The sequence below is a fragment of the Vigna angularis genome, chromosome 1, assembly GCF_016808095.1.
Source record: "Vigna angularis cultivar LongXiaoDou No.4 chromosome 1, ASM1680809v1, whole genome shotgun sequence".
NCBI classification, from domain to species: Eukaryota; Viridiplantae; Streptophyta; class Magnoliopsida; order Fabales; family Fabaceae; genus Vigna; species Vigna angularis.
This window is the reverse complement of record NC_068970.1, coordinates 34,530,760-34,553,960: the sequence shown is the minus strand read 5'-3', so window position 1 is coordinate 34,553,960 and position 23,201 is coordinate 34,530,760. Positions and strand designations below refer to the sequence as shown.

Genomic DNA, 23,201 nt, shown 5'->3' with positions numbered 1-23,201 from the left:
TATTATTCTTTTTCAATTATTTTTGTGGTAAGTAACCTAATTACCCCTCTGTGTCACCGCCAATCCCATGGCCAAAAATTGCCATTCTCAGATTTTTGTTTAGCCCTAGTTTAAATTCACAATATCAGAAAAGTTAACGGAAAAAAAGAGAAAAATATTTAAAAAAGAAATAAATCTGGTGCAAAAGTATTCTTTACTAGGTAAATCCTACGTTTAAGTAATTCATGTCTTATCTTTTATTGGATGAATGTGTTTATATTCTCCAAATTGAAATCTAATATGGGGTTAATCTTTTACGAAAATTTGATTAGTGATATAGAATTTTTTTATAATAAATAAAAAGTAAAATAAAATATATAGCAGTGGGAGTAGTAGCATTCCTTTTTAGCGTAAAAATACGGTTTGCCACCACAGCCAAAATATATAGTTCGCTAATATTTGGTTTGGGGAGTGTTTTTGTGTTATGTTATATCCCATATAAATATACGTATATATCACATTGTGAACTCTCTCACCTTCACCCTTTGTATGTTATTCATTCTTTCTCCACATTCTGTTTCTTCACCCAGAAAAATAAAGGAAATTCTTTTTCTTTTTCAATTTTTTCAAGTGAAAAACTCAGCTGCTGAAGGTTTGTGTTCTCGCTTATCGTCTGAGGTTGTGATTCTTCCCTCTCTCTCTGTTACTGGAAGATTCAATATTTTTTAATTTTCAATTTTTTTCTCTTTACGGTTTTCTTATCTATCTATCATTTTGTGTGCTCCGTGTGTTTGTTGAAAAGCTTGTTGCGGAGGACTCTGCAGTTCGTGCACTTCACAATCACTCTGTAAATTTTTGTTTGAACCCTCTCTCTGTGCTGCAAATTATCGCCACGTTTGCTTTTCATTGAAGTAATGCAAATTTTGCTTTCTTGTTTTTCTTTTAAAGGATTGGGCTCTTCGCGGGTGATCTGTTTGCAATTCGGGGCTGGAAATCTTGCTTGTGTTTCGTGCCTTTGTGAATTCCCTACGGTTAGATCTGCTTCATGCTGTTTTCTTTTGTTCGAATGTGAAAGTTGGGTTTCTACGATTTTCAATCTGTGTGAGTTTGAAAGCATCTTGTTTTACGCTTTTTCTCTGATGATTTTATTTATTATTGTTATTCATAGGAATGAAGAGGTCAAGGGATGATGCTTATATGAGTCCACAACATAAACGGCCTATGGTGTCTTCTAGAGGAGAACCGTAAGTTCATTTTGTTTTCCTTTTCTCTTCAATTTCTTGTTTGAATTACCATTTTTTGCTTTGATGAAACAGTTGTATCTTCACCTTTTATTGCACTACTATCGTTATTTGGTATTTATCACCTGCTCTGCAAGTTTAGTGTCTGGTGAAGGTTCAATTGTTTTTCTGTTATTTTCTTTTCTTTTTAGGTTTGACTTGGTGAGACAGTCGTTATTGAAAGATTATTCTATAATGTCTCGAGTTATCTGCATTATTCAGCAAGCTAATTTTTGTGTATTGAAACTTATACGGGTTAGATTCTCTTTAGTTTTCTACATTGTGAATAAAATGTCACACAGGCGTTAACCAGATAGAGAGAACGAAATATAAATAAATAATAGGGAAGAATTATTGCAAAACCAAAGCAGCTTCTCTAGTGAGTGCAATTTATAATATCTCAATGCATTTGAGATTCAATCGTGTCATAGTAGATCGTCTACCCTTCTGCCACATTCTACATTGAATGGTGTTATAATGTGCTATATACTCTTTCATCAACTTCTCCAATGGCCTCAAATAATTTTTTGAAATTTTATGTGATGAAGCTCGGGGCAACCACAGATGATGAGTGGTGGTGGTCAGAGACTAACCACAAATGATGCCTTGGCATATCTCAAGGCTGTAAAGGATATGTTTCAAGATAAGAGGGAAAAGTATGATGACTTTCTGGAAGTCATGAAGGATTTCAAGGCTCAAAGGTTTGATCACGTTGTACTACATTTTCCCAACTCCAAAATTTGTCATTTGCTTTGTTTGTTATATTTTCTTAGGAGTGAGGATCTAATATCTGCGAGCTGAAATTTGTTTGTTTCTCTTTTCTTAATTTTGTAGAATTGATACAACTGGTGTCATAGCAAGAGTGAAGGAGCTGTTTAAAGGGCACAAAGATCTAATTTTGGGATTTAACACCTTCTTACCAAAGGGATATGAAATTACACTTCCATTGGAGGATGAACAACCTCCCCAAAAGAAGCCTGTTGAGTTTGCAGAAGCCATAAGTTTTGTGGGCAAGATTAAGGTAAAAACATTGCGAATCTGATTAAATCTGATTCATATGGATAGCTTAACTGTTGAATCTGATTGATAATTTTATTTATGTCTTCCCATTCATATGTATACCTTAACTGTTGAATCTGACTGGTTGATTTCTTCTCATGCAGACTCGCTTTCAAAGCAATGACAGTGTTTATAAGTCATTTCTAGACATATTAAATATGTACAGAAAGGAAACTAAGTCCATCACTGAGGTTTATGAGGAGGTCTGTGCTGTCTGTTGTCTATGCCTATTATTTTATCAAGTTACACTTTGGCAAATTTGGTTTCTTTTAACCCTTTAAACACTCATTTTAATCATATATTGGATTTCTCCAGGTTGCTGCACTTTTCCAGGACCATGCAGACCTTCTTGAGGAGTTTACGCATTTTCTTCCTGATACTTCAGGAACAGCCTTTAATCACTATGCTTCTACTCGAAATCCTCTGCTTCGTGATAGGAGCTCTGCAATGCCAACACTGAGGCAAATGCATGTTGAAAAGGTTTATGTCTTTGAAAGCCTATGTCCCTGTGACTTTATAGTTGGTCCTGAAGCTGACATTTAACTTATATTTATGTCAGAGAGAGAGGAACATTGGTTCACAAGGTGATCATGACTTCTGTGCTGATCATCTTGATCCAGAACATGACAGAGGTTTAATCAAGGCTGATAAGGATCAGAGGAGGCGTGGTGAGAAGGAAAAGGAAAGTAGAGAAGAGAAAGACAGGAGACAGCGGGAAAGGGATGACAGAGATTATGATCATGATGGTAGTAGGGAAAATTTATCTTACAAGCGGAAATCTGCTTGTAGGGCTGAAGATTCTGGCATTGAACTGATGCATGATACTGATGAAAATTTTGGCATGCACCCTGTCTCATATGCTTGTGACGATAAAAGTTCTTTGAAAAGTGCGTAAATCATTGCTTTTGATTTTAAATTTTGAAATGTTCTTACCTTCTCAGACAATTTTTTTGAACTTTAATGAAGGTTATATCAATGATAAAGTATACTAAAATTTGATATAAAAAAGAAGAAAACGAATGACACCTGAAAAAGTAAATATCTAATAAAAAAAAGTCTTCATTTACTGCCATTTATAATGATATAAGGTAGGATATATTATCTCTTTGTTGATTGAATTATCTACGATTCAGATATGCTATTTGTTTTAAATTTAATATCAAGTTTGTTAGGCTATGTAAGTTATAATATTTTTTTCATGTTTTACTTGCAAGAAGAAAAATCCTTTGTCCAATGTTTATTAGTGTTCAATTATTTGTTCTGTAGTAATTTTATTCCTTTATTTTCCTTTTACAATTCATTTTATTGGTTAAAACTATGTCACTCAGGTATGTATAGTCCAGTGATTGGTTACCTTGACAAAGTGAAGGAGAAATTACAAAGTCCCGAGGATTACCAGGAATTTTTGAAGTGCCTAAACATCTACTGCAAGGAAATAATTGCCCGTCATGAATTGCAATCATTGGTATGGTTTATACACTGCTTCTAATAGCTTCTAATTTTGCCAAAATCTATACTGAATTTAATTTGGCCGGCATTGAACATTGACCTTTAATAAATAATTTGATGGTGAACTATGGTAATGGCAATGAAAAATTGGTTATAGGCGAATGGAAAAAATCCTACAAGGTCTTTTTTTTTTTAGTTGGACAACTAATGAGAATTGTTTGATACTCTTAAAGAAGTGTTGGGAGGTGTCGGTACACAAAACTTCATACAAGAGGGGTGTCCATGCTTCATTTTTCTTATACAACCATTGATCTTTTACACAGACTTAATTGTGATTCTTTTCTAAAGAAAGGACTATGCTTTTTACTTGCTGCTATTGTGTATCTTTGTCATATGTCTTCCTGGAATATATTCAGACAATTTGGGGGCAACTCCAAATCCATCATCAAAGAGGATTAATTTTCAATATCACAGATTACTTTAGGTTTATAATTTGCTACTCTCCCTTGACAAAACATATTATTCATCTGTTTTAGAAAGAGCTTTCTAAATACACTCAAGCTCCAAAATCCTCCATGTTGAGAATATGTAAAGATTAAAGTAAATTTGTATAAGAAATGTTAAATAATAGTGAAGTGACTTATCTTTTATTGATGATAGTTTAGGTCACTCAATTCACTTTAGTGTCGTTATTAGCTTGATGTGACTGTCTTTTATGTTTTTATAGGGCTTTTATTTTGTATAATTGCTAACTTCTAGTGGTTTATTCTTCTAGGTGGGCAATTTGCTGGGAAATCATGCAGACCTTATGGAGGGATTTGATGAATTTTTGACTCAATGTGAAAAGAATGGTAATGTTCAACTTTAAATTAAATTTTCAATTTCTACAAAATCTATGTTTCGTCTTACTATTTCTAATCAAGTTTTTCATGCAGAAGGATTCCTTGCTAGTCTTCTGAAAAAAAGTAAGTAACATGTTTTCTATTTTTCTGATATCTTGTGATGGGGCCCCCCTTTTATTTTTTATACTGCATGGGCCCACATGAACATTTTAAGCTTCTTGTTATGTCCTAAAAAATCTGACTGCTACTTGTTCATCAGAATCCTTTTGGCATGAAGGACATGGACCGAAACCAATGAAGGTAGAGGATAAGGACCGTGATAGGGATGATGGGATGAAAGAAAGGGATCGTCGAGAAAGGGACAAATCCAATGCAACTGCTAACAAGGATGGTTCTGCTCCTAAGATGTCTTTATATGCCAGCAAAGATAAGTATTCAGGAAAGCCTATAAGTGAACTGGATCTTTCCAACTGTGAACAATGCACTCCTAGTTATCGCCTTCTTCCTAAAAATGTATGGTTGCTTTACTCTCTTTCTTTTCAGCATGTTTTAATTCTTAATGAAATCTCTAGTTTTCTGATTGTATTTATGTGTACTATTTTGTGCTCACACAGTACCTAATACCGCCAGCCAGCCAGAGAACAGAGCTTGGTGCAGAGGTGTTGAATGATTACTGGGTGTCTGTTACTTCCGGTAGTGAGGACTATTCCTTTAAACATATGCGCAAAAATCAGTATGAGGAGAGTTTGTTTAGATGTGAAGATGACAGGTTTGAGCTTACTGTCAATTTATATTTTATTGGTTATGATCTTATTTCTACTTTTTGGTTAGTTTTGACGTCAGTAGAATGTTCAAAGATTGATTTCTGCAGGTTATCTTCGGCTTGTACTGGCTGATATTTTTTGAACTTTATGCTGGCAGGTTTGAACTTGACATGTTGTTAGAGTCTGTAAATGTGGCAACTAAGCGCGTTGAGGAACTTTTAGAAAAGATTAATGCTAATATAATTAAAGGAGACAGTCCAATTCGTATTGAGGAGCACTTGACAGGTTATTTGCTTTCCGCATGATGAATCAAATTTGTCAAAGTACATATATGTTGTACAAGGTATTTTCTTGATGTTTTCCATGTTCTAATATAACTTTTTTGTTGTTTTCCTTTAGCTCTAAATCTTAGATGCATAGAAAGACTATATGGTGATCACGGGCTTGATGTAATGGATGTGCTAAAGAAGAATGCATCTTTAGCTTTGCCAGTCATATTAACCCGCTTGAAGCAGAAACAGGATGAGTGGGCAAGGTGTCGTGCTGATTTTAATAAAGTTTGGGCTGAAATATATGCAAAGAACTACCACAAATCACTTGATCATCGTAGTTTTTACTTTAAGCAGCAGGATACTAAAAGCTTGAGCACTAAAGGTAAAATATTGCATCTATGTAGCATGGATACTAACACGGACACTGGACACGACACAACACAAACACTTCAAAACTTGTAGTCTCCAAAATGTGGGACACGGGGACACAAATCTGTATATTAGATCATTATGAATTATTTAAATTAACAACCAATATTTATATATTCAAAATCATCTATAAAAGGTTAGTCAAATATAATAATCTAAATATATTGTCGCCTGGTACAAAAATAAATCTAATCCATCTATCTAACATCCAAAAAGTGAAAAGAGGATATAATTCATTTGAGACATCCCCTTGATCATCATCATTGAAAAAGACATTTTAGTTGAGATTCATTTAAAGACAAATTAATAATTTTAAAAAATTCCTCATTATATAAAGATATGATAGCTTATGTTAAAATGTACTAAGCGGTTTGAGAGGCATGTCCGAGCATCATAGGATTACATTGTCTTGCAAGAACGTGGAATTTGAGTTTTTTTTTTCACTGTTTAAATAAATTATTTCTTATGGCTTCAAAAAGGTTAACCATGTGAGGTATCATCTTCATTCTATTTTCTTCCACATGTTTGTGTACCCCTTTTCTTGCCTGATGCCTTTGTCTGAAAGCAATTTTATGAGATAATATGTACCAGGACATGCATTTGCTTTGATTGTATAAATTATGTTTGTACAAAAGTAATTGGCTTATTTTTGTTCAAGCGCAGTGGAACTTCAACTGTGAAATATGTATGAGTGGCTTATTTTTGTTCAAGTTCAGTGGAACTTCAACTGTGAAATATGTAGAGGTCATGTTACAAGAGTTTTTTTATTTTTTTGAGGTCTAACTCTTAACTCCTTGCTTTCGATGTGCATTTTGCAGTCTTACTGGCTGAAATCAAAGAAATTAGTGAGAAGAAAAGAAAAGAGGACGACGTTCTTCTTGCAATTGCTGCTGGAAACAGACAGCCAATTATTCCTCACTTGGAATTTGCATATCCTGATCCAGAGATCCATGAAGATCTGTATCAACTCATAAAATATTCTTGTGGAGAAATGTGTACAACTGAACAGTTAGATAAAGCTATGAAGATTTGGACAACATTTTTAGAACCTGTGTTTGGAGTTCCGTCTCGATCCCAAGGTCCAGAGGATACAGAAGATGTTGTCAAGGATAGGAATAAGTCTGCCAAAAGTAGCACTGAAGTTGTTGCCGGTGATGGTAGTCCTGTAATGAATCCTAAGAATTTAAACATAAATAGAAATGGGGATGAAAACTTTCCATTTGAGCAATCTCATTCCTGCAAACAATGGCAACCAAGTGGACATGCTAAGGGTAAAAAGGATAATCATCTTGATTCGGACAGCTTTGCACAAAAAACTGAAGCCTTAGGGAGTAATATGCAGCAGGGTAAAATGAATATAAATGCATCTATACCTGATGAAATATCAAGAGCCAATAAGCAAGATCATTCCACTGAACGGTTGGTGAATGCTGATGTCTCACTATCCTCGGGTGGGGAACAAAATAATAGAAGTACAAATGTGGATAACGCAACAGGTTGACAACTTGATTCAAGAATGATCACACTACTTGATTCTTATGATTCCGTTTATCTTAATACTGGTTACATCTTCATATAATAATAATAATAATTATTATTTTATTGTGGTTTCATTGACAAATAAAGTACCCTATGGAAACATGTTAAGAAATCAGCAGCAGAATCTACTAAAATGAAGAACACAAAATTTCTGTTTGTGCATTCTTAGTTATTTGAAGGCTTCAGAGGATTAATTACTCTTTGACTTTTGTTGATATTGACATGTGTGTTTGAAGGCTGTGCCTTCTGAATATTAATTAATTATGGGTGTTTTTAATTTTGCATAATAATTAGCATAGTAGTCTTGGCCCTTTTATATCGGTGATATTTATCTCAATTTCATGATCCTTGTTAGTTTTTTCCTTTCCTTTATTTTATATTTTGATGATGAATGGAACTCTGAGATACCTCTTCTTTCTGCAAGGACTTGCTGCTACTCCATCAAGACCTGGTAATATATCTTCCGTAGGAGTTGGTTTAGCTTCATTAGAGGTATGACTTAACTTCCTGTTCAGCTTATTTAAGTCCATTTTCAATTCAAAATGGATATGGATATTATTCCTCTGAAGAGGATTAATTTTTTGATTCACTTTTAGCGTAGACTTTTGTTCAAGTAACAAACCAGTTAAATGCTCCAAGTGAAATACCTTAAATATTCAGTGTTGTCACAGTTTCCAGATTACTGATGGCATATAGTTGTCTTTATTATGTCTTTACTTCTAATTTCAAGTAAGAAAATAAAAACAGTGCAAATAAACCTTTATTGTTTGGATTTGGAAGGACATGTGATGGCTTTATATGGATGAGAGGAGATGACTTTGTTTCTTCTTTTTATGGCATTCGTCTGATTGACATTTTGTCTTGCACTTAACTAGCAATTAAAGTTACTTAGCTTATAGACCTGGAGCCGCTACTTTATTGCAATCTCGTTTGTTTTATGACTTTTTATCTTCTTGCAATACTGAAGAAAAGTAGTCACCATGCGGATGAAGGTCTCAGTAACTCTCATAATAGCTTGAGTTGCATCTCATTTTTTTTTTCTTTTAATTTGATCTCATATCATGACACCAAGACATAGATGGAGTCTACATGCAACTGAACATTAGGTTTTGATGTGCTGATGTCATTTTAAGACCCGTAACTGTTGGAACTTATACCTAAAGGAAAATTAATTTGTGGTCAATGTTCTTCAATTCCTCCCTCATTGTTTGTCTTCTCAGACTCGGTTTTGTTAAAAATTCTGCATATTGTATTGGATTGTACAGTGCAAACTATTGGAAATAATATCCTTATTTTCTATTTTGTGCTGACTTAGGGTGCTGACTCTGCACGACCAGTTACATCAACAAATGTGGCCATCATTGAGGAATCTAAAGTTCACAGACATCAGGAAGAATCTGTGGGACACTTCAGATGTGAAAGAGAAGAGGGTGAGTTATCACCTAATGGAGACTTTGAAGAGGACAATTTTGCAGTTTATGGACATACTAGTTCGGAGGCAGTTCATAAAGGAAACGATAGTAACATTTCCCAACCATACCAAAACAGACATGGGGAAGTAGTTCGTGGTGAAGCAGGAGGAGAAAATGATGCTGATGATGAAGGAGAAGAAAGTCCCCATAGATCATTAGAGGATAGTGAAAATGCTTCAGAAAATGGAGATATTTCTGGCACAGAGTCTGCTGATGGTGAGGAGTGTTCTCGAGAACATGAGGAGGACGGCGGTCATGATCATGATGACAAGGCTGAGAGTGAAGGTGAGGCAGAAGGAATGGCTGATGCCAATGATGTTGAAGGGGATTGTGCCTCATTGCCATATTCAGAACGCTTTCTTGTCAATGTAAAGCCTCTGGCAAAATATGTTCCTCCGACGTTGCATGAGAAAGAAAGGATTGGTCGAGTCTTTTATGGAAATGATTCCTTTTATGTCCTATTTAGACTCCATCAGGTACTAATGATTTTGTTTTCTTTAGCAGTTGTATATATTTAAGGTTATGGTTGCAGATTAACCAGTGGTTTCACTAAGACCTAATTTATATTTCTTATCCTGCATTTACTTTTACTACTTTTGGAAGACATTGTATGAGAGGATACGGTCTGCAAAGGTTAACTCATCGTCTTCTGAAAGGAAGTGGAGGGCTTCAAATGATACAGACTCTACTGATCAATATGGCAGGTAGGTAAATATACCTTAATGTCACACCATTATTATTAGTTTGAAGATTTAATTATCTATGCGAAGATTGACGGTGACTTTTTTGCTACAGGTTTTTAAACGCCCTCTACAATTTACTAGATGGTTCTTCTGATAGTACAAAATTTGAGGATGACTGTCGAGCTATTATTGGAACTCAATCATATGTCTTATTCACATTAGATAAGTTGATATATAAACTTGTTAAACAGGTAACGTGTAAAAACCTCCTTTCTCTCCCTTGACCATGCCATTCCCTGCTCTTTATAATCCTGAAAAATTGTCCTTTTTCTTTCAGCTTCAAGCTGTTGCCGCTGATGAGATGGATAGCAAGCTGCTTCAATTATATGCATACGAAAAATCAAGAAAACCTGGAAGATTTGTTGATTTAGTTTGTCATGAAAATGCTCGTGTTCTTCTTCATGATGAGAACATATATCGTATTGAATGTGTAGGTTTTTATATCAACTCGGTTCAGCTTCTTAATGTCATGTTTTATTGTATGTATTTTATTGAACTTTGTAATGAAATTTTGGTTAAAGCTTTTGTATGTTCTATATCTTAGTTTTATTTCATACCCATTGCAGTCACCTTCACCTACCCAATTGTCTATTCAACTGATGGACTATGGATTTGATAAACCTGAAGTGACTACTGTATCAATGGACCCTAATTTTTCGGCCTATCTGCACAATGACTTCCTATCTATTGTCCCAGACAAAAAGGAGAAGTCTGGAATTTACCTGAAGAGGTATTTGATAAATAAGAATTGTTGGCTCCGTAGCATGCCAATGCTCAGATAACATTTGTATTTATTTCGGTGTATTTACTTTTGCAGGAATAAGCGCAAGAATGGCAGTGGTGATGAATTTTCAAGCCAGACCATGGATGGACTACAAATTGTCAATGGACTGGAGTGTAAGATAGCTTGCAATTCGTCTAAGGTATTCCATAATTTACATTTTCAAGTTTTATGAATACTACAATTCTTGCCTGAATCCTTCTAAATACATTTTGTTTTTTCTCATCTTGTTAATACCATCCATTTGATATGTGCATACTGTGTTTCTGAATTTCCATTGTTTTTTCCTGGGAACATGCTTCATCTTAGGTTTCATACGTTTTAGACACTGAAGACCTTTTATATCAAACAAGAAAAAAAAGGAGGTCCTTGCATCAGAGCAGTTCATGCCTTGAACAATCAAAGTCCTCAATTTCTTCAAGCAGAGAACAACGAGTTTGCAAATTATTTTCAAATTGACTATGATTCATTTTCAGCCCGAGATGGTATGTGATATTCCTTTTATTGCTGAATTCTGGATTGTACTCAAGTATTTCATGTAATTCCAGTTGTAGAATTAGTTTCATTTCTATGAATATCAAACTGTAAACGGGATGGATAATATTTATATTTCATCTAAACGTCTTTATGCTTCTGTATTTTTTCCTAGTTGGTAAGTTTCTGTAAGCAAGTTATGTATTAATTTCTGTTTTGTTGTCAATCAGTGTTTTTGGTCATGCATCAATGGCAGGCAGAGGTGCCAAATGGAAATTGGATGTTATTTCAGAAATTCATCTTGCTTGCATTCTCTGCATCTTTCAACCAAACAAGGCAATACAGAAAGGAGACGAGGTACGAAGATTGTAGTATACTCTGACATGGTGAATGATGATGAGTTTGAATCATGTAAATAGAGGTAACTTGTGATGAAAACTAAAGGATATTTTCTTTCCATTCATCCATATTTTTTTCCATCGTAATAAGTTTTATATATTCTCTTTAACTGGCTACTAGTTTTTTTTGAGGTTATTCATTTTATGAAATATTAGGTGGCTGCAATTTGCCCACACATTCTATTGCGTAGTGCATGAACCAGGTTCACCTGTTAGATACTGATGTTTGCTTTCCCCTTGTCCTCTTCTTTCTCATTCTCTTCTAATAATTTAACATGTAATGGAATCTTGGGGAAATCATGTCAGCTCATGTATAATCTATATCATAACACTTTTCATTCGCCATTTGGAATTAATTTGTTACTTGTTATATCATCAATATACAGTTTTCTTTAAAGAAAATTGTTTTAGAAACCGTTGAATGATGTTTAGTCATACAAAGCCACTGAGGGAAGTTCATTTTATACCCATATATTAGCATCTATATTATGCACTTAGCTTTATTAAAGGTGATATGGATGCATCGAAATAGTTATTACGACTTTTGGGAAAGAAATTTGTATTTTCATTTTTAGACTAGTCGTAATGATCATATTTCAAATACTAAATTACAATATATTTTTATGGCTTAAATGCTTACTTCGTTCTCATGTTAAGATGTGAATTTCTGTTTAGTATCCGGTTTTAAAAATGAAGACATTGGGTCCTATGTTATGAAAAGTGTATGAATAAGATTTTATCCGTTAAGTTGACAGCAACAACATTAAGTTCATGCTAATGTAGTCGTACTTTTTCTCTTTTTTTGCTGTTCAGCTTTTTTTCTCTTTTGTTCAGTTTTTTCTTTAATGATTTGTTGAACTTGTTCTTTCTTTGTAGACCTTATTCATATATTTTTCATAACATAGGAACTCAATGTCTTTATTTTTAAAATCGAGTACTAAATAGAAATTCACCTCAAGCATTTAAACCTATTTTTATTTATCGTATTATCTTTTGCGATATTATAGTTTACATGTATTTGAATTCATGGCGGTGAGAATGTACAAACCGTGTTATAAAGAGGAAATATGTGAGAATGTACAAACCGTGTTATAAAGAGGAAATATGTGTCTTAATCATCCTATAAAAAAATAATTACATTCGTTTATGTATGTCCAAATGTTAAGGTTAATAAATAGTTTTAAAATAATTATAATCAAAGACAAGAGAATAAAGTTTTTTTATGCCGATACAATAATTTATAATTAGTAATGACTAATTCCAAAAGAATAAAAAAAGTTAAATGAAAAGAATAATCCTCATATATTTTATAAATATTTTATCTAGAAAAGAAGTGAAAAAAATTACAAAGAAGAAAACAGAAGAGAGAAAATTGGAATATTTGTTTTGAAGAGGAAATTATGTTATTTTCTTATATTCATGTTAGGTATTATGTATTATGATATTGTAGCTAAGTTGACATTCTAATATGTGTTAATTATTTGTTATTAAAAAAGGGTTAAATATGTTTTTCGTCCCTTAAGTATCACACGATTTTGGGTTTAGTCTTTACTCGAAATTTTGATTGTTTTTAGTTTTCATAGTTTTGAAACTATTACTATTAGTCCTTAAAATTGAACTGCGTTAACTTTTGTTTAATGTGGCAAACGGTGAGGCCACGTTTTATATGCCAACTTCTCTCTTCACTTGTTTTTTTTTTATCTGGCCAATAAGAATCTGACACGTGTCAACCCCTTTCCACCCTAAATTAGGGTTTGCCAGATTGGGAAAACTTGACCCTGCATTTGCGCCATGATTTTGCTCTTTTATCTTACGCCTTATGAGCTAAGAACACGAGAAGGGAAGGGTTGCTCCTTGTAGGTGGGGGAATTGAGTTTCTGCTGTGTTTTTGGATTTGCAGGTTTGTTGCAGGTGATGGTGCATCTAGATGACGGTGATGATGTGAGGGAGGATGTCGTGGCTTGCAAGGATTTTGCGCGTTGAAGGTGGCATTGATGGAGGATGGCGTCGTTGTAGGGGAGCTAGCGAGATGAAGGCGCGACGACGGAGAGGCTTAGGTGATTTAGGGTTCGTCACAGCACTCGCGATTTGGGATTTCGTTTGATTGTGGTTCTCGATTGGTCGGAGCGAACTTAGTGTGCGTCTTCCTGCACGGTGCGATTTGCGATTGGGGTTGCTCGTGTTTTCTGGATTTGTTTGAATTTCAGGTGATTCTGGGAATGTCATGGATGACTCGTGAGGAAGAAGAAAGGGTTTCGCTGTTTGAATTCTTTGCAGGTGAAGAATGGAGATGCTTGCTTAATCTGTGGCTTGGGTGTTACGCGATTAGGTGATGGTGCATGAGAAGCGAAACCGTGGTTGCTCTGCTGGAGAAGATGAATGAATTTCTCAAGCACAAGCAACGTGGCAGAAAGTAAAGAGGCAAGCTGGCATAAGCCGTGGCATCGTCGTTTGCCACATCAAATAAAAGTTAACACCGTTCAATTTTAAGGATTAATAGTAATAGTTTCAAAACTATGATGACTAAAAGGAATCAAAGTTTTGAATAGAGACTAAACCCAAAATCATGTGATACTTAAGGGACGAAAAACATATTTAATCCTTAAAAAAAAGAAAATATTATTTCGAAGTAAAAACAAAAAGTATTCTGATCAAATAAAATCTAAAAAAAAAATACATAAGAAACTTTTCTCAGTTCCTAACACAGAAAATCAATGCTTATTATGAAAAATATTAGGTGTAATATTAGATATCATAATATCATATCATTTTTATATAGTTTTATTTTTTTAATTGTATACAAGTCAAATTTATTTATGAGGAATAAAAAAAAAGTTTAACATAATAGTGTACACAATCATTTTATAATCAAGCATGTTTGAAGTCAATATCGTGAAAATATTCAATAATAAGAATAACTATGGTTTCAATATATAAAGAATTTTGCATTCTAAAAAACAACAAAAATTATCAATATATTTATATATATTATCTCTAAAATAGTCAGCACAAACATTAGAACTTCCACGTACTATTAATATTGTTCATAACCCATCCAAAATCTGGAAATTGTCAAAGAATTTATATATGAGAAATATTTTTTTCCCAATTGAGTAATATCAAAAGATTTTAAAATTAGAAGATCACGAAATATAATAGAAAAATTACTCTTCAACCTTACCTATCGTCTCATTGAAATTGTAGAATATAATTATTTTTAAATATATAAAGCAAAGTATTGTTGGGAAAAACGTGACCCAGATAAATAATAATACTTTCCAATTCACTGGGGTTATTTTTCATTGAACTTTGACAACCTTTAAATAGATGCAAATAGGGTCTTGGACCAAGTACAAATAGTAAAAACTAACAATAGAATATCAACTAACTTAAAATAAAATCTATCTAATCTATCTCTATCTCATGTTAATAAAATAAAATAATACTCTCCTAAATAAAAGGAAAATCAAAACTACCTATATCTATTTTATCTCTATCAAAATCAAATCAAATATTTTAATTAATCCCTAAAATTTAAGTTTATCCCAACAAACTCCCCCATAAACTTAAATTCTTCCTTCCTTCACTAGGCTCCCCTTCAGGTGAAACTTTTCCTGAAGCACTTGAACTAGTGGCTAAAATCTCCGCTGCCGGTACGCCTCCAGAACCTGATCAAAGTCTTCAACCATGAGCTTTGATAGGTCCTTCGACTCCTCGACGACGCACACAAAACTCTCGAAATCATCTATCAATGATTTTAAACTCTTCTCCACAACTCGACTGGCAGACAGCGACTCTTCATTTCTGTCGAGTTGATCTGCCACTTTCTCCTTCAAATTTTTATCTTAACAAAACTTACCTGGATACCCTTTGCCAGGAAGACTTTGGGTATAAGATCATTATAATCGTTTGAGCCAGTCACCAAGAGAAACCATCGGCTCTGATACCACTATTAGGAAAAACGTAACCCACATAAATAATAATACTCTTCAATTTACACGGGTTATTTTTCATTGAACCTTGGCAACCTTTAAAGAGGTGCAAATAGGGTCTTGGGCCAAGTACAAATAATAAAAACTAACAATAGAATATCAACTAACTTAAAATAAAATCTACCAAATCTATCTCTATCTTATATTAATAAAATAAAATAATACTCTTCTAAATAAAAGAAAAATCAAAATTACCTATATCTATTTTATCTCTATCAAAATCAAATCAAATATTACTAAACCCAAAACTAATAAAATAAGATTTTAATGAATCTCTAAAATTTAAGTTTATTTATAAGGGTTATGTCCTTCTATTTCTAAAGGATTTACTGAATATCACAACATGGAGGACTTAAAAGAGAGAAAAGTCTATGTGTAAGCAATAAAGAATTTACAGTCATTTGATCACAGACGGTTATGCATCATAACATAAATTTGTAAAAGGTTGAAACTATTGTCAAGAATATTTCAAAATTAATAAATAGTTTATACCCCTTTGCCAAATAAATCATTGTACTTTATTTATTAAATGTATTTATTAAATACATGTCAATGCAAACAATTTTAACAAATATATATCTAATAAATTTAAATAATTAATATTATAATATAACACATAGATGTGTTATTATATATAGTACTTCTTCCACTAGGGATCAATTTGGATAGGATATTGGGTCAATAAGAAATTGGCGACGCCAATTAATTATTAATTGAACTGATAAGACATTCTTATAGTAATTAAATTAATGGCTTAACATATGTGGTCTGAAGTAAGACCAATATTTATTTATTTATATATGAAAAGATATATCTCGATACCTCTATACATTAGATATATCTATTATAGAACTAATAAATATTAATTTATATGATTGTAGAGTAAATGTAGGAAAAACTAGTGACATGAATAAATCACCACTCTTATTATATCTAAATCCAACCTTGGTTAAAAATGTAAAGTTTGACTTCATTTTTTACCTGTTATAATCTTTATTTAATAGGTTTTATTTGACCCATTTTAATGTCTGCACTGCTTTAGAAGCTTATTTAAAGGTTTAAATTTAAAAAGTGTATATCTTATTATTTTGTAACTAGCGAGTCCAACTTTTGGATGAAGCCGATATTCATCTTTGACAAAATCATTCAATTGAAATGTTTTAATTTCCTTAAGTTAAAAATAAAATAAAATCAATGGAGCAACTATATAAAATAATAAACTTCGAACTTTAAGAACATATGCTTAAAAGAACATATGCTTAATTAACACCCTAAAATAACATTGAAACAAATCAACAACAATAAAATTGAAAAGAATTTACCAAAAACACAACAAAAAAGCACACATAAAACTAAGAATTCAGTACAACCTTCTATTCTTGAAAGCAGTTTAGAAAAAGTGTAAAATAGCTATGTTAACTCAATGTATTTTGCTCTATATAGTTGTAAAAGTTGTTTCAAAGATATAGATTTAGTCTCTTTTTATAGACTTTTTTACAAACATGGATTTAAAATAGGTATTAACACATTTATTTGATTAAATCAAGTTGCTAATCCATTATGCTAACTTAATCTTGAAAAATATTTATTATATTTCTCTAAAATAATTGATTATAAAAACATATAATCGATTACTTAGTTCCAAACCTCTCATGACAATTTAGTTAATTATAGAAAAGCTTAATAAATTAAAAAATTTTCAAAAATCTTCTTTATCCATATTTAGCTTTATATAAATATTTTCTTTCAATTTCTTTTATTTTAGGCTATGTGTTGAACTAATAAATTATTGTGAGTATTTTGTGTAAAGTACATAAACAACAATCAAATAAAGCTACACTCAATACATCTTCAACAATAACATCATAAAAAAACCAACATCTCTAAATAGTAAAAAAAAAATATCCTTTTAACATCTTTTTGGTTAGTGAGATGAACTTGAAAAGATTTATTTGAAAGAATATTTTGATTATTTGTTAGAAGAGATGAACATAAGTCTACTTAGATTTAAAAGATGACTTGGAAAATACTAGGTAAACTTATTTAGTTAGTGGAATTTAGCTATTGCTAAGGACTAAACCTCGTTTTAACAATAAATATAGTATAATACGAAAACAATGTATTTTTATTTTTTTTCCTTTGTTTTTAAGACATTTTTAAACAAAAATTACATATTTTAAGTTTTTTAGTGAAGTGAGGTTGTTCTGTCAGCTTACCTGAATGTTGTCATGAATAAGGACAAATTCCTTACGTTTAGATTTTGTAATGATGTTAGATTGTCGAACTAATTTGTTAGGTTGGTTGAACTAAGCAAAACAAATTATACTAAATTGTTGGTTGAAAAAGTCATTCAAATCCACATTTTTTAGTTTTTAGTTTTCTTGCATAGAACAAAGTTAAATATTTGATTTAATAACTTACTCAAACTCCAAGTATCTATTCGTCATCACTATTATACGAGCCATATAACATAATTATAATTATGTGTGCATAATATGCAAAATATATAAGTATTTAACACAAAATTTATAAAACTTTTTTTAAAAGTATTTTTCTTTAACTCATTGAAAAAAGTAGTTTCTTCAAAAGTAAAAACAACTTTTTCATTTTTATAATTTAAATTTAAAATTTAAAATTATATATCACACTAACCAATTATACAAAAACCGAAGTATTATAAGACTCGTGTGATTAATTTATATCTCCTATTTCCAATAAAATAATCATAGGATGTGAAGCAGTTAAGAATACATTGGAACTTTATTTATTTGTCATGACTATATGCATTATAATACTTTTTTTCAAAATAAATTATCGATATTCTACTTTTTCCATAGATTTTTGTACACATTACACAAATATTATAGAGACCAAAACACGATGAAAGCTATAAGATGTATTTCGTTCATATATTTTTAACAAAATGCTGCACAGAAAATTGGGAAAAAAAAAACTCCTTGCGAACATAAGTATAAATTTTTAATTACCAATAAAAAAATGCCTTTTAATTTTTTTAGAGAGGTAAAACGAATTGCGTTTGCAGTTTTGGAAGCAAGAGTTTCCTTTTTTTTTTAAGTTAAAGATGCCGGCGACAAAACAACACAGAATCTTTCAATGGTCAAACTTTGGAAAAAATAATAGCTAAAAGCGGAAGTTAATTTTTGTTGAAAGATTAAGATATATTTAGGCTGATAGCCTCTTTTGTCTCGAGCTATGGTTGGTTGTGTCAATTTGGTTCTTAGTTTTAAAAAAATGTCTACTTAGTCCTATCTTAGTAAATTTTATGTCAACGTTGTCTCTTTCGTTAAAAAATATTAATGGTATTAATGGATTGATGATATGATAGTATGAATTGGTAACATGTCAATTTTAGGTTGTCTGCGTGGTGATGTGGTAAGTAATGAAAGGTTGAGGTGGATTTTATAGATTGAGTTTTAGAATTTGGAGAAAAATTAAGTTAGGGCATAGGGCATTTTGATTTCTGCGAGAGAAGAAAGAATCGTTATCACATTTCTTCACCTTCATTGCGAACACACACTCCTCTTACGCTAATTGGGATTTGGTTGACTGAAGTTTGTTTGGGGATTTGGACATGCAATTGCAGAGATCGTGTTGGTGGGGTTTTTTGAAAAGCGACATTCGAAGGTGCGTGTATGTAGCTTTTGTTGTGTTTCGTTGCTTTCCCTGTAGTCCTCCATAACTTTTGCTTTGTTGTGGGTATGGTTTGTTTATTTATTATCCCCCATTAACTGTGATTTTCGTTTTCTTGTGGTATTCCAGTGTCGTTGTGGTCCCCCATTAACTATGATTTTCCTTTGTTTATATTGTCTTTATGGTCTCAGTAGGAAGTTATTTTACTTGATTATGGTATGTTATTGGTGTGTTTATGTTGTCTTTATGGTCCCTATAGTACTATGTTGTCTTTAGGTCAATTTTGTGGAAGAATAGATTAATTGTCAACAATTTTCATATTAGTTGAGATGGCCAACTCAGACATTGAAGTCGTATTTCACCATGGAGTAGATTTGAGAATAATGGGACATTCGGATACCATTATGGTCAAACCACAACTTTAAAAGTTTACCCAGATCGTTGGAGCTATTTTGAAATTTTTTCCATTCTTAAGGAGATGGGTTATAGAAATGTAAAGGAGTTGTGGTATTTATTGGGTCGTGGTCGTGTGTTAGAAGATTGTTTGGAAGTATTAACTGATGATAAAGGTGTTTGTCATCTGGTGAATATTGCTATGTTGAATGGTGAAGCTCACCTTTATGTTATACACATGGTTTGTGAGCCTAAGTATGTTCATATGTTGGAATATTTTACTGAACCCGAAATTGAAAGAGAGTGTGCTGAAAAGCAAGTTGAGATAGAGGTTGGTGAACCACAAATTGAGTTACACCTAGAGGAAGAGGATGTTGTAGTGGTTGATGTAGAGTTTGAGGTAGTGGCTGAGGTAGAAGCTGAGGTAGAGGGTGATGGTTTTTTGGCACAGGGTCAGGCAAAGCCTCAGGCAGAGGTTGAGGCAAATGGGGAGGCAGACATTGATGTTGGTGTGAATGTAGAGCGACAGGTAGAGGCAGAGCTTGAAGCAGAGGCTGAAGTAGAGGCTAAGGTTGTGGGTGATGGTTTTGAGGCACACTGTCAAGAAGAGGCTCAGCCTGAGGTTGAGGCAAATGGGGAGGGAGACATGGATGTTGGTGTGAATTTAGAGGGGCAGGCTAATGTAGAGGGGCATATAGAGGTTGAGGTAAAGGGTGATGGTGTGGAGGCACAGGGTCAAGCTGATGAGTATGATGTTAGAAGTTGGAATGGGTCCGAAGAGGATGGATTGACTGACCATGGAGATGAAGTGGAATTTGATATATTTGAAGCTTCTAACCAAGTCGAAATTGGTGGACCTAGGGGTTTATCTGAAAGTGATTGGGAATCTGACACTTTGACTAGTGTTGTGGGAAGTGATAACACAGATGATGATAGAGATGGGTATGGGGATTTTGGGATTTTTTTCAATGCCCAAAAGTATGGAACAATATAAATGGGAAGTGAGCACCTACTTCCTTGAAAAAAGGGATTTTACAGAAGCAATAAGTACTTATGGAGTAGAAAATGGTAGGAAATTAAAAGTGTATAAAAATAAGGTTTAATAGGTTCGGAGGTCCCTATATTTACGGGTTCGTTTCAATTGGGTCTTCCAATTTTGGAAGTGATCAATTGGATCCCTAATTTGGTCAATTTGATTCAATAATAGCATTTTCGTTAAATGCAGTTAACGACGTTAACTTTTTTAAGCTGAGGCATCCAGGTGGCACCATATTTTTAATTGTTAAATATATTAATAAATGAAAATATAATTAGAAATTATTAAACCTATTAAATTATGTTAAAAAATTAATAATATATAATTAGAAATATCTCGTTGTGTGGAAACCACCTTCTCCACTTCCCCTTCCTCTTCCTCACCTTCTCCTCTCTTTGGGAAACTTTCTTCTCACCCTCCCACACCCAACTCCAATCTCGTTGTTGGAACTGACTGACATTTCTGGTTTCTGTTTGCGCTCCAAGATTGTCAAAATCGTGTTCTCTCGTGCAGAGAAGGGTTTGAGTGGTCAACATTGCATGGAGTCCGAGAACACAAACCCCCTTTTTTTGTATGGTGAAAAACTGAAGCTTGATGAGCGGTTTTGTTGTTCTGTGTGGTGTAGGTATGGAGGCCGAAGAGAGGAACCAGAAAGGGTGCAAGGGCTCAAGGTTCCAGAGTTTTTCTTGCAGTGGGGGCACAGGAAGTGGCTGAGATGTGTGAGGGTGGATTTCTCTGCAAAATTAGAACCACCCTTTTCATGAATGGTGATACCCATAGCTGCAAAATTGGATTTCTCTGCAAAATTAGAACCACCCTTTTCTTTGTGTTCAGTTTCAATCGGCGTGGCTGGGGGTTGCTCATCCTAATTCTTTCTCGCACTCTTGGACCCAACCAGCGCATCGGAGACCTTCGAGATCCCGGCGACAATGGTGGCCATCTTTTTCTTTGCGACGGAGTCCACCACCACCGGCGATACCTTGAGCCCGCTGGACAAGCTCCTCCTAAGAGAAAGCGACGCCCACCGCAGACTAGGTGACGACTACTGTTGGTGTTGTTTTGTTGGAATGGCTGACCATGGTTTGAGAAAAGTAAAAATAATATGATTAGAATGGAAAAGAAGAAGAAGGTGAGGAAGGTTTGAAGTCAGAAGGGGATTTGGAAGAGGAAGAGTGAGGTTTCCACAGTAGAGCTCGTGAAGCGTGGGGAGGTTTCCAAGCTCTGGAGGGATGTTTCCCGTGAGCTCGTTGCTGGAGACGGCGAGGTACTGGAGGTGCTGCCAGGTGCCATATTCAGGAGGAATCTGGGTAGAGAAATTATTAAACATATTAAATTATGTTAAACAATTAATATTTAACAATTAATATATTTAACAATTAAAAATGTTAAAAATCTACCTATATGGTGCGACCTGGATGCCTCAGCTTAAAAAAGTTAACGTCGTTAACTGTATTTAACGAAAATGCTATTATTGAATCAAATTGACCAAATTAGGGATCCAATTGATCACTTCCAAAATTGGAGGATCCAATTGAAACAAACCCGCAAATATAGGGATCTCCGAACCTATTAAACCTAAAAATAACCAAAGAAGAGTTTGTGTCAAATGTTCTAGGGCAAAAGGAAAATGTACATGGTATGCATATTGTGCATATAAGGCAGCTGAGAATACACGGCAGCTAAGGAAAATTATAGATAAGCACACATGTAATAGAGAATTTAACATTCGTTTAATGACTTCAAAATGGTTGAGTGGGAGGTTAGAGAAAACCATAAAAGAGAATTCCAATATTAATCTGTATAACCTCCAAAACAAAGTTTCTAAGAAGTGGAACATTGGTCTTTCTCGGTCTACAACTTATAGGGCAAAAGCAATGGCTTTTAAACAAATAGAAGGTGATTTTAAAGAACAATATAAAAGACTGTATGACTATGAAAATGAGTTGCTTCGGTCAAATCCTAGTTCAACTGTCAAACTTATTGTTGAACCTAATGAGGACACTCCAATATTCAAGAAACTATATGTCTGTTTGAAGGACTGTAAGGACAACTTTGTTACATGTAGTCCTATTATAGGTTTGGATGAGTGTTTCTTAAAAGGAAAATATGGAGGTGAGTTGTTAACTACAGTTGCAAGAGATGGGAATGAGCAACTTAGCCCATTGCTGTTTTTTATCTTTGAAACCTTCATGTGCTTTATATTCATACCGTTTGATATTAGTATATTCATATCGTTCGATATTTGTATTTTCATACCATTCGGCTTTTAACTCCTTCCACTTTTATTCCTCCTCTCACATTTATGCAAATTTTAGGAAGAAATTTCCTGGCCAAATTCTAAAACGTTTATTATGGAAGGCAGCATCATCAACACATCCTCAAACATGGGAGACAATGATGAGAGAAATTAAAGATGTCAATCCAGATGCGTTTAAATACTTGATAGCCATTCCACCAAGGTATGGCAACTCACAGGGACCATCGACTGCCCCCACAGATCACCACCAGGCTTTCCAGTATGCTTTGTCCTCACTCGCACACTTTCTGGGAAAACTTCCCAGAAGGTCACCCATCCCAGAATTACTCCAAGCTAAGCACGCTTAACTATGGAGTTCTTATGAGTCAGGCTACCGAAAAGCAAATGCATT

General features: G+C 33.6%; 1 protein-coding gene across 5 annotated transcripts; it reads left to right on the top strand.

Moving 5' to 3' along the window:
• The first annotated feature begins 426 nt into the window (after nt 1-426).
• On the top strand, nt 427-11,833 carry LOC108321450 (paired amphipathic helix protein Sin3-like 4). Of its 5 annotated transcripts, none has more exons than XM_017553200.2 (26): nt 427-657; nt 782-826; nt 928-1,010; nt 1,148-1,223; nt 1,808-1,960; nt 2,094-2,280; nt 2,423-2,521; nt 2,634-2,798; nt 2,878-3,205; nt 3,647-3,783; nt 4,543-4,618; nt 4,703-4,732; nt 4,869-5,122; nt 5,224-5,378; nt 5,531-5,658; nt 5,773-6,027; nt 6,893-7,570; nt 8,038-8,105; nt 8,929-9,561; nt 9,689-9,789; nt 9,881-10,019; nt 10,106-10,258; nt 10,395-10,558; nt 10,646-10,751; nt 10,935-11,094; nt 11,314-11,833. In XM_017553200.2, the coding sequence occupies exons 4-26, from the start codon at nt 1,150-1,152 to the stop codon at nt 11,463-11,465; spliced, it is 4,395 nt and encodes a 1,464-aa protein (XP_017408689.1). In that variant the 5' UTR covers nt 427-657; nt 782-826; nt 928-1,010; nt 1,148-1,149; the 3' UTR covers nt 11,466-11,833. The 5 variants fall into 5 exon arrangements, with proteins under 5 accessions (XP_017408689.1, XP_052733789.1, XP_017408690.1 ...); XM_017553201.2 differs by having other exon boundaries at nt 469-631; XM_052877823.1 differs by having other exon boundaries at nt 469-657; nt 4,706-4,732.
• Nucleotides 11,834-23,201: the final 11,368 nt, after the last annotated feature.